This window comes from Falco cherrug, chromosome 4 (genome assembly GCF_023634085.1).
Source record: "Falco cherrug isolate bFalChe1 chromosome 4, bFalChe1.pri, whole genome shotgun sequence".
NCBI classification, from domain to species: domain Eukaryota; kingdom Metazoa; phylum Chordata; class Aves; order Falconiformes; family Falconidae; genus Falco; species Falco cherrug.
This window is the reverse complement of record NC_073700.1, coordinates 108373541-108388413: the sequence shown is the minus strand read 5'-3', so window position 1 is coordinate 108388413 and position 14873 is coordinate 108373541. Positions and strand designations below refer to the sequence as shown.

General features: G+C 43.0%; 1 protein-coding gene across 1 annotated transcript in view; it reads left to right on the top strand.

Annotated features, from left to right (window-relative positions):
* PLEKHA8 (pleckstrin homology domain containing A8) overlaps positions 1–14873 on the top strand; it is a 32047-nt gene that overhangs the window by 5712 nt on the left and 11462 nt on the right. The window contains exons 2-9 of the mRNA XM_055708847.1: positions 5268–5384; positions 6079–6234; positions 8073–8197; positions 9617–9775; positions 10683–10723; positions 11437–11594; positions 14115–14274; positions 14682–14767. Coding sequence (XP_055564822.1) covers positions 5268–5384; positions 6079–6234; positions 8073–8197; positions 9617–9775; positions 10683–10723; positions 11437–11594; positions 14115–14274; positions 14682–14767 — 1002 coding nt within the window. The remainder of the gene's footprint in view (positions 1–5267; positions 5385–6078; positions 6235–8072; positions 8198–9616; positions 9776–10682; positions 10724–11436; positions 11595–14114; positions 14275–14681; positions 14768–14873) is intronic.

Genomic DNA, 14873 nt, shown 5'->3' with positions numbered 1-14873 from the left:
GAGCAGTGGCCTGGATTGCTGAACTTTTGCCACCATCACTCACTATGATCCCCTCTCTGCCCTTTGTCCTTTCGCTGTGTCCCTTGCACAAATGCCGGACGACTGGTGCACTGGGCTCTCCCTGCCTTGGCTGGGCGCTGGCATGAAATCATTTGCAAATAAGCCCAGTTGCCCTGTGGTGGCAGGATGCTCTTTTAGTGCTGCTAGCACTGCTCTAATGGTTGTGATTGAAATGAGGGTGGATCTTACCCGACTTCTGTGAGAAGAATCTGGGAGAGGGTCACTGCATCAAAGCTAGTTCCAGCTGTTGCTTGCTTCTCGTGTCCCTCAAAGTGCTTTAAAAAAGTGATACCATAGCTGAAGTGTGAAATCTGTTAACTTCATTACCTTTAGGGGCTTTTGGTATTGATTCCTGCTGTTAATACGTGCATAATCAGAGTAAAATTGCAGGGTGGGCTTTTCTAGAAGCTGCTGTCTAGGTGAGAGGATAATAGCTGAGAGAGGCATGCACTGTTACACAGTCTTGTCTCGCTTTCTGCTGTCCCTCATGGATACAGGCTGGGGTTTTGTCCTGTCACATTGTTTTGCTACAGAATTAAGGCTTTAAGGCTGCAAAATATGTTCCGGTGCCTGGGATTGCCCTTCCCAAAATACTGGGTAGCCTTAGGAGGCTGTATGGAAAAAGCAGATGGCACTTTTGGGTGCGAAATGCTTATGTCAAGATAATCCTTTAACTGTCTTTCTTCCTTTTGTTGTATTAGGGGGGAAAAAAGGGTGAAAGTCTCAAGTTTGGTCCGTGTAAGATACTCTTTTGCTAAATACCTTTACTGACTAGAAACCTGGTGCTGGCTGACAGCGTGAAAGGCACGGCTGCCCCAGCTGAACCGAGTCGCACGGTCAGTTGTGAAGGACTGGGGTGTAAGGGTGGGTGCCCGAGAGCTGAGGTTGCAAGTGCTCTGGGATCTTGGAAATGAGCGTTTTGTCCATTTGTGACACGAAGACTTCCACCGCCTCGTTTCCCCAGGGAAGCCCTCATCCGTTAGTATGTTAAGACCAGCTGGGCTCTTTCTGGGCTGGCACGAAGCATTTGTGTTGTGTAAGTGGGGAGAGGCAGGGGACTCAGGACAGAAGTCGAGGGGATTTTTCAGCGCACTCCATGGCAGCTCAGCAGTCTTCTTTCTAAGCTGGAAATAAGATCTCTTGACTCAGTCCTGTGTTTTGGCTGTTAGATGCATCCTCTAACTGCAAATACGACTTTCCTCGTAACTGGAAGGCAGGTTTTTTGCAGTCACAGTTGCAGGAGGGGAAGGTGCTGTGTTCTGGCCAACAGCTGCTACGCAAACAACTGGCAGCAGGCTGGGTTTTAGCAGAGGTGCAGACCTGGTGGCATTCATAGACTGGCATCAGCACTGACAGCTGGGGAAGGACATCTATTGGATTTTCTTTTGCTTTTTTGCAAGACACCAGCACTGCCTTGGCCCTGTTTGAGCTGAGTTTTCAGCAGTTCTCATCCAGCTATCGGTCGTTGAGCAGAAGCTGTGTTTCTTCTGCCCTTGGGTGCTGGGAGGTGGTGGTGGGTAGTGGGATGATGAACACACGGCACAGCTTGCTTTTTGTTCAGGTTGCAGTAAAAGCGTGGATGTTGCTTGCTCTTGCTGTGAGAGGTCTCCTGACTGTCAGAGCAGCCACTCTGGGACTTTCTTGCAACCCTGCACAGAAAAGCAGGGATCTGACCCTGACTTGCCACCTGCAGCTAAGGCTTGGGTGTTGCCCACGATACTAGCAGTAGGAGTGTGATGAAGGGTTTAATTCCTCCTGTTGGGTGGATGTTGCCATAACCTGGAAATTTCGGAATTATCTCCTATCAGCACTTAAAATCTGATTAAGGTCAAAGAAGTCCAAGGACTGTTGTGTAAGTTTTTTCTAAAGACATGTTGAAGCTCAAGAAATGAATAAGCATAAAGTATTACATAATTCTAGTGGAAAGCAAGCAATAATAAAAATCTGAGTGTCTGGCTTTTGTGCCTTTTAGAAATGCAACTGGAACTGGCATCTCTTTAATTGCAGCTTGTTTTCCAGGTCATCAGTTTGACTTCTTGAGTATGTAATTCTCCCAGATGGTTTGGCTTTGTGTTAAGTCTGACATGATCTACATGTCTTCAAATGTGTGGGGTTTTTTTATTTCAGGCTTGGCACTTTGGAACAAATGCTGTCTGGAGTCTGAGTTGTGTAACATTAAAGTTTGAGTTACATCCAAATTTCAGCTGTGTTATCAAGAAGTGTCAAGTTTGCTTAGCGATAGCTGTATCCAGACTGCCTGAAGTGTAATGGTGGAAGTAGGCAGCTCTTTCAGGCTGTGGAAATTTCTGGAGAAATCCTGAATCCTTAGCAGGCACAGACTGCTTAAATGTCGGTTTCTGTAGTAGACAGTATCAGATCTTCCAGGCACTGCAAGTACTAACTCTTAAGTTTCACACAGGCATGCAATATATATTAGGACCTTAACCAATTGTAAAGTTGTTTGGAATCTCTTCACTTTCTTCTTTGACCGAGACCTGAAGCTACTAGTCATTTTGATTGTGCTTTGCATTTTAGTGTTTTTTTTTTTTTTTTTTTAATACATTCCCCAGCAAAGTCAATTTTTACTGTTAATGGCTCTATGCCTCTAAAATGAGCTGTGGAAGTATAAGCTAGATTTTGTCCTGCCTGTGCACCACCAGTGTAAATGGGTGTAGTAAATTCTTCTTCAAAGTTGTCTTAGTGCTGGTACCAGCAAGAACTTGAAAGGTTCAGCTTTAACTTTCTGTATCAAGTAAAGTCTGAATACTCAGTTCCAAAAACTGCAATACTGCTAGGACACTATGGAGAGAGAATAAAACTGAATAAACTCAAGACTTGTGTTCATGGAAGCATCTGAGTGTCTTTTTGCTGCTTAGTTTTTTTTGTGGGTTTTTTTTCCTCTGCTCTTTGTCTGCAAATGTGAAGCTTCTGTAATTGAAGATGGTATCCCTGTTGCACTGCCCATGATTTGTCAGCCACGTGCTATTTTTAGCTGGTTGTTTAGGATAACCTTCCCATGGCTGCTGATTCAGTGTCAGTGAGTACCAGGTGGTTAGTGCATCTTCTGACAGAACCTTGCTGTGATTTTTTTTTTTTTTTAAATTGGTTTCCTATTACAAAAATGTATTCTTATTAGTGTAACAATTCTGTTTTGAAAATATATGCTGTCCTACTTACACTATATGCTTGCCTATCGTGGACTTTTAAATACATACCTAATAAAGAACAGTTAGGTTCTGCAAAGGAAGACAGATAATTGCTGTTTCCCCCTCAGAGGAAAAAAAAAAAAAAAAAAGACCCAGAACCAAAAACCCTAACCAAACAAAAACCTCAACAAAATATATTGACTCATAACATATTTTTAACCATCCTCCGAAGTGATGGAGGCAGAGTGCTTTGTATGTTGGCTAATTGATTGCACAGCCTTTGATTGATGGGATGCAATTTGGTTGGGCATCGGCTGCAATTGTAAGCGGTAGGACCGTGGCTGAAATGATTCATGTGCAGCAGCAGGATCTCCAGACTGAATTAGAGGCTTGTATTGACTGTGGCGCTGTGCATTATTTAAAGGATTGGTTCCGTGCCATTGAGTGTTTGAAGCAATTAACTGCTTCTCTCTGCTGAACAATCACCTCTTCTTTTTTTTTTTTTTTTTTTTTTTTTTTTTGTGAGTTCCTCCATATCAGTAGGGACTTTTAGGATAGTTTCTTTATTTTGGTGGCAAGACAAATAAAAATCAATCTTCCTGTTTTCTCTTTTTTTGTATTCCCATTCTTGTGATTTTTTTTTTCCCCCCTTCATATTAAAGAATGATTGAGAATGGCATTTATAATATATTTATATTCTCCTAGGAAATAATGGAAGAGTTCTGGAAGAATGTGAAAAAGGATTTGTTTAAATTGTTTTCCAGCCACCGCAAGGTTCAGCAATCTATGACTAGGTTGGCCTAGATGCTGTGGTATTGCTTGTTTAAAAAAACCAACAAAACCAAAAACCCCAAACCATACTTCTGCTGTTAGCCCGTGGCTTTAAGGCTTTCTAAACTTAACCTGAGCTGGGCTAGGCTTCAGCAGCAGCCTGAGGAATCGCTCCCTAGCTGGTAAGGAGCAGTCATTCCTCCAATATGATACTGGTCCAAGCGCAGGCTGGGCTCCTGCTGTGCCGTGCTGGCTGGCAGAGCCCCGGTGCAGGGGACCCCAGAAGTGGGGCTCCCCTCCAAAAATGCCTGGGAGCCACGTGGCCCGCACGGTCTTGTCAGAGTGTTTTCCCAGAGATGGTTTGCTGGCACAGTGTGGAGCTTTGGGATCTCCATCCATTGGTCCTGGCCAGGGAAGCTTGTTGCAGCTCAGAAATGAAAGCTGCTTTCCTCCAGCGGTGTTGCTGCCTCGATTCTTCTTAAGTTAATGAGCTTGTAGTTTTTAATTAGTCATAAACAGCAGCTGTCATGTCTTGTTTGTTTATACCTTTTCATACTGCTGTAGTACTTCCAAAAGAAGAGAACAAAAAGCGTAGTTTACCTCTGAAGTCAGGCAGCAGGGTGGACAAAAGCGTACCCAGAACAGGTTCTGGTCTAGCCTGGTGTTCTGGTTATTCAGGAAGGTATCCAGAGGTGCAGGTGATTCATTTGAGGCTACTTTTTTATGCGGGCAGCACGGGAGTTTCAAGAGCTGTTGAGAACTGCTTCATTGAAAGATGGTGTTCAGAAATCAACACATCTGCCTCCGTGTCCTCCTGACCCTGGTTTTTAGGAGTTTCTTGCCCGTCGCTTTTCCAGACGATTTGGCTAGCCCTTCCTGCAAAGGAGGAAGGCATGTAAGGCAAGACAGTAAGCTGGGGTGGCTTTTGGAGAGAGTGAAGAGGTGGGTTGAGGAGTGATAGAGGGAATTGAGGGGTAGTGAACTGAAAAGGTGGGTTTGGAAGAGGGGGTCAGTGATGCCATGTTAGCAAAACTGCTGAAAGTGACACATGGCATCTCGGGAACGTACTGCTGTGGTCCAGCTGCCTGCAGAAAGGACACACAGCTGCCAGCAAGCAGGGGTTGGGGTGTGCAACATCCAGACCTGTCCACAAATCTTACTGCTTCAAAAGGTTTAATTTTCCAGGGGAACTGAGAATCTTTGGAGCCTTACTTGCAGCGAATCCCAAATGAGAAAGATGGTGGAATCGCAGGGAGAGAATTAACTGAGAAATGCAGTTTTGTTTTTCAGGCTGGCAGCCTCGATGGTTTCTTCTCTGTGGTGGCATCCTGTCCTATTACGACTCTCAGGAAGATGCCTGGAAGGGCTGTAAGGGAAGCATCCAAATGGCCGTGTGTGAAATTCAAGGTAACTAGAAGACCGTAACACTCAGCTGCACAAAGTTTGTCCAGTAATGTTGCATTTGAGATGAGGTTTCAGGTCACAAGAGCTATGTGGTGGCTTGATTTCTTCCATATGTAGTCACTCAGTAACTTGACCTATATGTCAGGTTTTATGCTGTAGTATTCTGGAAATGTTAAGAGAGCTGCAAGCCTCTAATAGAATGGGTGTTCTACGTGCAGGTGGGTCACTGTTTTTCATGAGCTGTGGTGGAACGTCACATAGCTGCAAATGACTCTTCATAAGCACAAAACTGAAGCTAGAAATATGAATACTGAACTGCAGTATGTTAGGTCTGCTCGCTCATATTGCATTACTTGCCACATCTTTTAAGATTCAGTTACAGTTTGGAAACCTGAAAGAGAGGCTTGCCAGAAGAGGATGCCCTTTCCTTAGACTCCTAGATGATAGTGTACTGATTTTTCATAGCCTGTTTCTTAAAACTGCTTTTCGTAGCTTTTTGTCCCACAGCTGTACATGTGTGTGTCCTGTCTATTCCGTAACTTAGAAGAGAAGTCATAAAATGGCAACAGGGGAGGTCTGGAGCTGTAGATTCCTCCTCTTCCATTACTGTTTGACCTGTCACCTAATGTATCTGTTGGGATATTCAGTTGGGCAGGGAAGCGCTGAGGGACTGGTCTGAAATCTATGCTTTTTCCAGTTCATCCTGCAGATAACACACGAATGGACCTGATCATCCCAGGGGAGCAATACTTCTATCTGAAGGCAAGAAACGCAGTTGAAAGGCAAAAGTGGCTGGTTGCACTGGGAACTGCGAAAGCCTGTCTGACTGACAGCAGGACGCAGAAGGAAAAAGGCAAGAACATTTTGCTGATGCATATTGTTTGCTTCTTATTTCCCCATCCTTGCCCTAGTAGATGTACCCACAAAGATGACAAAATCTATACCTGAACTCTGTGTCCAACCTGTGCCTCAGGTCTGTGGTGCTGCTAAAAGCCAAGCCATGTGGCAGCTCTAGCTAGAAATTTCAGGTGTTAGCTTTCAGTGCAGGATTTTCAAAACTTTGGCTTTTCCTTAAAATATAGTACTTGGAAATGATTTGAAAACCATGTGCTGATGGGTTCTGTAAGTACAAGGAGTGAGCAGCTCCTGGCTGCAGGTCACTGGGATGCAGGCTGTGCATGAGGCTACGACCCCCACCTTGTGCAGCTGTCTTAGTATGATGACCCAGCCTCCTATACCAGTGTCTCCAGAGCTTTCGAGTTCCTTGCACCCTTTCCTTCCTGCTTTAGCTGGGCTGTCTTGTGCATTTCAAGAATCCCTTGGCAATTAAAATAAAGGTTTGCATTTGGTTTTAAATGTGCATAGTAATATTCAGAAACTGAAATCTGATCATGGTCAGGCTATGAAAATTAATTCACTTACCCCTTTGCTTTCATCAATAATCTTCCTACCGTGTAGAAGATGGAAAAACAGCAAATTACTGAATTATTGAATTATTGTTAATACATCAGTGATCCTGAATACATGCAGGGCGGCAGGCACTTCTTTTCCCTGAGGTGAGGAATTGATTCTCCTTATGTCTTACGTACATCTTCACCAGGCTTTGATCTGCTGGTTTAAACTGAGTCAAAACTGGGCAGAAGGTGGTACTGCAGGGTCCTACATGAAGTGGGAATCTGATGCACAGTGGCTAGAAGCAGAACAAAGTCATGTCTATGAGTAGCACAGGGTGAAAAGCTACTGATGTAATTGCAGAACTAAACCATGTTACTCTCATTAACGGAGAAATTAATTTATTTTGTAATTCTGGGACTCTTAATGTAAAAAAAAATTACTTCTGAAAAATCTCAGATTAAATGTTAGTTATATCTGGATTAGTCTGCTCAGTTCTGCACTCTCCAGTACAAGAAACATATGGACATGCTGGAGTGAGTCCAGGAAAGGGCTGCTAAGATGATTAAAGGAAGTATCTGTTGTGAGAGCATAGAAAAAGTGGAGCCAGAGTCTTCTCAGTGAATGGACAAAAGGAAATGGGCATAAATTTAAATACTAGCAACTCCATTGAGACATAAGCAAAAATGTTTATATTGTCAGGATGAAGGAGCACTGAAACAGGTTGCACAGAGAGTTTTGGAGTCTCCATCCTTGGCAATGTTCAAAATCTGACTAGACGTGGCCCTGAGCAACATGCTCTGGCTGACCCTGCTTTGAACAGGGCAGTAGGACTAGCTGGTCTCCAGAGGCCCCTTCCTACCTCAACCACTCTTGTCATTCAAGGGTGTATATATTAATTTACTCCCTTTGCGCTGGACAGGGTGCATCCCTTACTTCCAGTTGTTTGCACCTTCAGCTACTTAGTGAAAACAAAAAATACGATACGTAGGGGTTTGTGTATTCAAAAGGCCAAGTGTTGTGTCAGGTGTTAAGGTTAATTGTTGTGTACTTGCTGTTTTTCTGTGTCCTAACTCTAGGAACATACTGTTCCTGTCTGATGGCAAATCATGAAACAGTATTTTACTTGTCAGGATCATAATTCATAGCCAGTCCAGCTCATCTTTTTGAGTTCATAGAAAATGTTTTGAAGTAAGGAAGTACTGAATGAATTAGATTGGATAATACTATTTCAGCAACTTTCCAAAGTCATACGCTGCAAGATAGATTTAATAAATTTAACTCTTCTTTCACTTTTAGAGTTCACTGAAAACACAGAAGCCTTGAAGACTAAAATGTCTGAACTTAGACTGTACTGTAACCTCCTTGTTCAACAAGTACATAAAACGAAGGAAGCCAGCATTTCTGGTGTATCGGAATCAGAGGTACAGCTTTATTTTTGCTGTAGACCACATCTGTAAAGTGTTGAGCATTGTGAACTATTCTGGTTAACCAGTGTAGTATTCACTCACAGTTACCTAGTATTGCACCATTTCTGCAGACAACGTGTGGGAAATAATGTACCCACACAAGTTTTGTTTAAAAGGAGTAATACTGTATTGTTGCAAGGAACTTTCCTGGTGTTGGGGTAGCAAGTGATGAGGTGATGTCTATCTGTGATCTAGGTAATACCACCTCTGTAGGTGATCATGTGTACATGGTGGATCAAAAAAGTAGATCCTTTTTATTAAAAGACAATTTGCAAGAAGCGCACATTTGTCTGCATCTGAGTCATTGATATCCTGCTCAGCAAAACACTTCTGTTCTCAACCAAACCCCTTAAAAGGTCAAGAGATGATGCAGACCAGAAAAAAGCAAAATTGCTGGATAGAACTGCCTGATTAGCTTCACTGAAGTTAAAAGTTTCAAACTTCGCAAATCTTCCTGACCGTAGAAGCCTTGTTCAAGATGGGTCTTCTAATGACGGTGATCTGCCCCTTGCTTTGAGAGAGTCGTGCGAAGAGCATCACTTGCTAGAGAAGCTGGTGTGGACTTCCAGGATGTCTCCCACTGGAGGGGTGGGTCCTCAGGTGCAGGACAGGGGGTCAAACATGTGAAGGTTAATTATTTGTATGTCCAAACTATCTCTGTAAGGATACCTGATGAACTGTTTCTGGTGAATTAACAGAGAGTGCAGAAGCGTGATCTAGTGTATAAATTACTAAAAGGCACTGTTAGAACTTGCAGCTCACAGGTGTCGACACAAAGAAGTAATGTGGTATTTATTCAGCTCATAGTTCATGCTTCTGGGGGAAAGCTCGCTTTCCCTGATCTTACTGGTATTTAACTGGAAAGATTTATTGCTAAAAGTGTTTCAGCATCAATAATTGCACTTTGCAGAGTTGAAGAGGAGGATTGTGACAATGTGATACTTCATTCTGACTGTTTTTCAATTGCAGTAATTTTTTGTTCGTGGCATTTTTTGAATTATCTGCAGATCATTTGGTATCTATTTGATTTGTTTACTTTTCATTTCTCCTGTCTTCTGGAATGCGGTTGTTGACTACGTCAAGGCTTAGTATTTACTACACTTTTAACACCAGAGCTCAGTAACTAAGAGGCATTTCGTTTAAAACGCAAGCGTACCGAGCTTGTAGTGAGAGGCTGACGAGAGTGGTAATGCCGCGAGGGGGCACAGCCCCAGTAATACGTGATGCCAGTTCTCTGCACAGCTGACACATTGCATGTGAATTTGTGTTAAACACAAATCATGACCATAGGAGTTGTGAGCTTTGTAGACATTAGTTGCTCCAACCTGATCTTCTGTGGTGAGTCCGTTTCTTCCAATCGGTTTCTTCCCACAGAGCGAGATTGATATGGGAGCTCTGTTAAAATCAACCTGCGACACCTTCCTGAAGACTCTTGAAGAATGTATGCAGATTGCGAATACTGCCTTCACTTCTGAGTTACTGCACCAGACCCCGCCGGGATCCCCCCATTTAGCAGTTCTCAGAACGAACAAGGTAATGGCCGGTATCCTCTTCTCTCAGTCTGGGCAAGGATGCTAAGGCACCCTTTTGTAAAGTACCATTTGTAGAAGTAGGGAATGCGTTTTTACCCATATTATAGCTAGTCGTTCTCCACTGGAGATACTCTGCAATTTCTTGTGGCTTACAAGTGAGGTAGGGCCACTTTATAATAAGCAGTGACCAATCTCTTAACTTTTAATGACAGGTGGAAGTTATTAAGCATTAACTTTCAGGGCCTGCTCCAGCTGCAGACAGTGGTGTTTCAAAATACTTTGATTTTATGGCAAGTTGGTCCGTTGTGGGAGCTCACAGCAACTATTACTCTTGTAAGCTGCTGCAGCGACGGATCTGTGGTCGGAAGGCTAACAGGAGCTGATGAGCTTGTCGTCTTAATGACAAGGGCACTTTCTTGAGTCCTGGATCGACAACTACGTATGTGAAACTGGAGCATCTCTGGCAAACAGCAGATTAAGGTGTATGTAGGAAGTTAGATGCATCACCGCATCTGGCAAGTGAGATTACTTCACCATACCTCGTATCTGGCCTCACTTTTCTTCTGTTTTTTCACAATTTTTTTCTGAATTAAAGAAAACATAATTGCAAAGAAGACTTACTGCCCTCTTTTCCCCATGCTGTAATGGTGTCTCACTTGGCACTTGCTAGCTAGCTTCTGAAAGAAGTCTGGTTTGTTTGGTTTTTTTCTTTTCAATATTTTAATGGTGTAATAATGTAGCACCTTTTTTGCGTTTGTCTGTACACTGCTTCCAGGTCAGAGAATTAGTGAGCGTATGCTTAGCTTTTTTTGAGGCTCAAACTTGTGTTTAATAAAATGTGATGTTTCAGAAGCATGAAAAAGTCTTTTTGCTTTAAGGAATGTTCTCCCTCCCCACTTATCTTACAGATAAAGCACTCTGTCTTGCCCAGTCACTCCTCAACGGAAAGGTATAATAAAAGTATTTTCTATCAGTCTCTTTCTGATCTGTTTTTGGTAGCGTTTGTTCTTCTCATATTTTTACTCTAATATTACTAGTATTGGGTGCAGGCAGAATTGTATTGCTCTGAGCTGCGTACTTGGAAGAAGACACGACAAAAGGGAGCTTGCTCACCCCGCTTCATTTCTGTTCATTATCAGCCCTTTCCCTTTTATTTTTCTCAGCCATCCACTTGGTAACTTCCTGGTCAGTCACCAGCCAGCTCTCTCCCACCTCAGTGCTCTTTCCTGCATCTTAGGTTCCACTCCATCAGCTCGTAAAATCATTGATGGAGTGCAGGCTATGATTTGTGGAGTAGGTGGCAAGGGTATATATTTTAAAGTAGGGGATTTTAGGAGGGGATATTCTTTTAGTTACAATACTTGCCTGTGATTTTTCTTTTTTTTAATCAATTGTATTTTTGTTTAGTATGTCTTCTTTAATAAAGGTCATTGTAAATGTATTCAAACTGCAAACTGAGGTTGAATCGTTAATCCTGTTTGCTGCAGAGAGCTGCCTAGTTCCTTTTACTATTTTAGACAAGATCTTTTGCTCAGAGCAGCCTGTGGCAGCCTATAGTTTCTGTCGACTATTTTGCTCTTACTGTTATTTGTGTGTTTTCACAGGAAGAAGCTTACCGAGCAATGTTTTATACACTAACCGTTATTCTTTCTCTTTCTTTAGGCAGATGGAAATGAACCCATGTGAAAATGGCTCTGTAAAAGCAGAAATCAACCATCAAGAGCAAACCCTTATTAAAAGTCTGGAATGTTTAAACCTGGAAACAAATGAGGGGAGCAATGATGTTTCTGTTGAAGATCACATAGCAGAGGATTTGGCAGGTAAATATATACACTGTCTTTTATCCAGGATCATTACTCTTTAAGTGTAAATGGAAGGAGGTTTAGGCTGCCTGTGGGAGTGCTGATCTGATACCTTGCTTCCCAGGAGAGGGAATATCTGTGTGTTTTAGTCTGGTATCTGCCCTTTGCAAGTCTTCTCAGAATAGCTCCTGCCCTTGTTGACAGCTAACTTGGGACTGAATGGGATAGGAAATTAAGAATTCTTTTTTGGACAAGTGGAGGCTCCTCTAGGTGCTGATTGACGTGTATAACAATACAGCCTGGCAGAGCTTGGGCTCTTGCATTGTGGACAGACAACGTTATTCCCAGAGGCTCTCCTCTGGGAATGCTGGTACCTACGAGGAAGGGGAACATTGAAGCTTTGTGTGCCTGTCTGGGAGAGGTTGACCTTGTAGTTGTTCTTGATTGCTCTGACAAATCTTCACAGAAAATTAACCCTTTTTCTGCAACTGAGAGTATACTAGAAAGCACCTTATTTCTTCCGTTACCTTAGCAACAGCATGAAACTTAGATTTGTGCGTGACTTCAGTAAAACACTGTTGAACTAATTCAGTCTAAAATTCCAGCAAAGATAGCTATATTGTTAAGGGCTGCTGAACTTAATTTTGGTAAGTCTGTACAAGTAACATACGATTTCTGCTTGTCCTGTTGAATGGACTGTATCGTTCTTGAACAGTAGCTTTCTCTGCCTGGCCATTATTCCAAAAATAATCAACTAAAGTTTTTAAGTGCAAGTTAATAAGGATGGTGATTTTGCTCTTACGTGGGTTCTCTTTGGAGTTTTTCTAATTTCTGTCACTGGTGTTGCATAGTGTGGCAAGTCCCTGCAGAATATCATACATGTGTCACCATTTAGCGTAATACCTCAAGAGTACAGCGCTGAAGCAAGGAGATCAAATGAATTCAAGTCAGGTTGTTGGTATCATGTAGCTGTGGAGGTTGTTCCTTTGCAAAAAGGGGAAAAGCCTACCTCCTCTTGAGTATGCGCATTTAAGTTGCAGAGTTTTGCTGGCAGTACAGGGTGCAGCAGAAGGTGCAGTGCCAGCCAGCCTGGGGCTCCACCTTGCTGATGGCTTTGTCTGGGTGCTCCCTGTGAGCCCAGGGGCTCTGCCCTGTCTCAGATACTCTTCCCTCCCTCCCTCCTCCTTTTATTATTTAAAAGCACTCCTCCCTCCTCCCTTTATTATTTAAAAGCACTTAAATCCCCTAAGAAATTTCTGTTTGTCATTTAGGGCTTACTGTGTTCGAGTGTGAAATTCCAGAGGACCCCATGCTTTTTGAATGGCACTCCTGTGGAGTCACTGCAGACTCGGGCTGTTTGTCTGCTCATCAGCCTGTGTGTCAGTCTTGTGTATCCCACAAACTCTAGTTCCTTAGCAGAGTCACTTTGCTTGCAAATGAGGCACAGTCAGTGATGGCTGAGGCCATTTTTCTGTGCCCTGAGGAGAATGGTTGAAGTCTTGTTGCTGTTACTGGGTGCGAGTGGTTCTCTTTGCCACCCAGCCCAAGGCTTATTCAGTGGTTCTGCAAGCAGTAGGGACCTGCTGCAAGCTTGCTTCCAGACTTCACTTGGAGGAAGAGAGTTCCTTGCAGCTTGATGGATTCAACCAGAAGCTCAGTTCTGCTTTAGCTCTGTAAACCTCACTGGCACTTGAAAGTATTCCTTTCCTGGAGAAACAGGTTCTCTGGAAAATCTTGAATGCTAGTTTGACAGTCTGGCAGCAAGATGTATGGTTTGTATGCTGGAGATGCTGTGAATATATCATTTTTCCTTCTTGACTTGTTCTCTGCAGCTTTCCATGAGGTCAGAAAGTCTTAGCATGCGTGGGATGTAGAAGACTTTGTCTTCCTTTGGAGGTGCTCATGTGGTGCTGTTTATTTGAAACAGATGCACCTGACCCCAAAGAAGAAATAAAACAGACCACACTGGGCAAGAGGCACCTGAAGCTTTTTCTGGGAAACTTTAAGGATATTCATATAAACCGGGTAGAACATATCAGCCTTTGATATCTTAACAACATCCATCTAAGCAGCCAGTTTACTTATCAGAAGGAGCAAACAAGTCACTATTATTCTTTTGCTTTTGAAAATGCACTGTGCCGCTTTATCAGCACTGAGCAGGTTACAGCCACTGAGAAGTAATCTTTCTTTCAAGGAGATGAATCTGCTGCCTGCTGCCCGCTTGCTTCTTCAATGCTCTTCTCTCGTAAGGCTGTCCTCGCTGAGGATGTGTGGGCTCACCTGCTTTGGAGTGTGGTGCTTGGTCTGTCTAATTAAAAGAAACGGGGAAGGGACTGATCGAAATGTGATCTGAGCACCTGACAGACCTGTGGTGAGAGTCACGGTGTTGGCAGGGAAAGCTTTCAAATGTCCATGATCCAGATATCCAAGTGCCTTCCTTCAACTAGAAAGCATCTTGATAAACAGGTATAACGATATGGGTATGTCACTGTTTTCTTTGTCTATTTTTGTTTTTCTTCTGTTTCCTGTGAATTTAAGGCATTAAAGAAGGTGGAGAGAACGAGCTGCAAGCTGTAGGAAGCTGTGGTGCCCACAAGTTGCTGCAGTTGGAGACAAATTCTTTAAGTGGATTGACTCTGTGTGAAGAAGACAGAAATGAAAACGATTCTCCTACCTTCTTCAGTGTCATGAGCAATAGGTAGTACAGATTTCAATTAAAAGGATTATTAAAATTTCATTAAGCCTTTAATTCACTCATTTTTAAGACTCTTCTGTCTGTAAAGCTGTTTTTGCTGACATTATTTAACAAGGCTGCATACAGCACAGTTATTGAAGAAGGTATCCTTTACAGTAAAATTAACTGTACAGTGGAGTGGGAGGCTTTTTCCTTGTTTGCAGTTGCAGGCCTTGCTTGTACCCCACCAACTGGGTATTTTCTGCAGTCGTTTACTTTAATCCAGTGAAACAAAAGCCACGTTGATGGTTCCAAGTCTGTACATTTTAGCTCTGTGCAAATGAAGTGGGCATGAAACTTTTTTTGCTTTTAGAAGTTGCACAAAAGGAGTTGTTAAGGTAAAAATCTTTTCTGCTTGTCCTGGACACCAGGTTCAGTGATATTGAACTTCGGGAGGAGGAGGGCATACCGACAGAAGAGTTTCTGGAGTCATGTTACGCGATTGTGCCCGTTCTGGGTAAGCAGCTCCTTCTTTCCCTCTGACTCCTTTTCACTGCTGCCACTTGTGACAAAAGGTGGAGCCACTGGTTTGGAGAGTTCATTTCTATGCTAAAGTGATGTCG